At 32.2% G+C, this 1,526-nt stretch overlaps 1 protein-coding gene across 1 annotated transcript in view; it reads left to right on the top strand.

Moving 5' to 3' along the window:
* The first annotated feature begins 235 nt into the window (after nt 1-235).
* The window catches only part of LOC101504780 (ras-related protein RABE1c-like), a 5,956-nt gene continuing 4,665 nt past the window's right edge, over nt 236-1,526 (top strand). Inside the window, exons 1-4 of the mRNA XM_073366526.1 lie at nt 236-384; nt 526-631; nt 1,270-1,342; nt 1,452-1,522. Coding sequence (XP_073222627.1) covers nt 559-631; nt 1,270-1,342; nt 1,452-1,522 — 217 coding nt within the window. The 5' untranslated portion in view covers nt 236-384; nt 526-558. The remainder of the gene's footprint in view (nt 385-525; nt 632-1,269; nt 1,343-1,451; nt 1,523-1,526) is intronic.

Here is a 1,526-nt window from a genome sequence, read left to right on the forward strand (position 1 = left end):
TGAATCTTAAGTCCCTAATAAATCAAATGTAATAGGAAAATTAGTGTGGTTTTGGTAGTCACACACACCCAATGGAATTCAATCACATTGATAAAAATAAACAAAGGGCTGATAATTGAGTTGTCACAGACATAGTCACTGTTTTTATTTTAAATGGATTAATTATTAATTTATGATTAAGATTAAGAAACTACAAATAAAATTAAGATTAATTCAGCAAAAAAAGTAAAATATAAAATAAAGATTAAGAAACTAGAAATAATTGAATGAAACCCTTTTCCCCCAATTCAACGCCCGACCGGTGCTGACGTTACACGCTTTCCCTCTTTCTCTTCTCTCATTTTCCTGTTTAGATCTTAACATTGCTCTTCCTCATCTCCTCTGGTATCTCCAATTTTTCTATTTATTTATTAATTGCACACTTCTCCAAATTATTAAACGAATATATAATTCTATAAATATGTTATTGATTTTTCACTGCTGTGAATGTAATTAATAAACGATTAATGATTTATACGCTCGCAGAGGAATAGGTTTTGTTTGTGTTGTGTTGTTTCGATGGCTGCTCCACCTGCTAGAGCTCGTGCTGATTACGATTACCTAATTAAACTTCTCCTTATCGGTGATAGCGGTACGATTTGTTTCACTCCTTCAACTATCGTTTTCATTTCTGATTTATTTTTCTATTTTATTTCTGTTTTTCTCTTGAAAATTTCTTTTGATCTTGTATATGTGAATCATAGCCTCTTGATTCGTTAATTTGCCGCATTATTACTTTAGGTCTGCTTAGTTAAATGTAATATCAAGATTTTTAGGGTTTCTTAGCGTTTCTAGATTCACCTTTGATTTTGGTGTTGAACTTTTAAATTTGTATTGCTTTGTTTTTTTTTTTAAATTTGGGGAAGGGGAAATTAATATTAATAGCTGTCACACTAATGACCATTTTACACTGTCTCATAAACCTGTCTCGTGATGTTACAATGTCAAACTCCTACAACTAAGCTTACACCTCGGGGGCAAAGGAAATATCACAGGTTTTGAAAATTAAAGTTCAATTCAACTGCATACATTAATTTTATTTTCACTCCCGGGTAGATTTTTATTTTATGGCTTAAACTGTTGTACATGCGTCAAAGGAATATATTGTAGTGAATGGGGGTAATTTCTAATTAGCATTGAAGTTAATTGTTAAATTGGCAGCTATTGGTAGTGATTGCGTTCAAGATATTTTAATGTTTTTTGGATCTGATTATGTTGTTATATTGGCAGGTGTGGGTAAGAGTTGTCTTCTATTGCGTTTCTCTGATGGGTCTTTTACAACTAGTTTTATCACAACCATCGGGTAGGTTTCTTTTGTTCAATCATGTAATTGTTGTTTACGTTTTCTCTGTTGTCTCTATATGTTATGTTGAGATGGGTCTGATGTCACTAGAATTTGTTTTATCCTTCAGCATTGATTTCAAAATAAGGACCATTGAGCTTGATGGCAAGCGAATCAAATTGCAAATATGGGATACAGCCGGTCA

The sequence above is a fragment of the Cicer arietinum genome, chromosome 3 (assembly GCF_000331145.2).
Source record: "Cicer arietinum cultivar CDC Frontier isolate Library 1 chromosome 3, Cicar.CDCFrontier_v2.0, whole genome shotgun sequence".
NCBI classification, from domain to species: Eukaryota; Viridiplantae; Streptophyta; class Magnoliopsida; order Fabales; family Fabaceae; genus Cicer; species Cicer arietinum.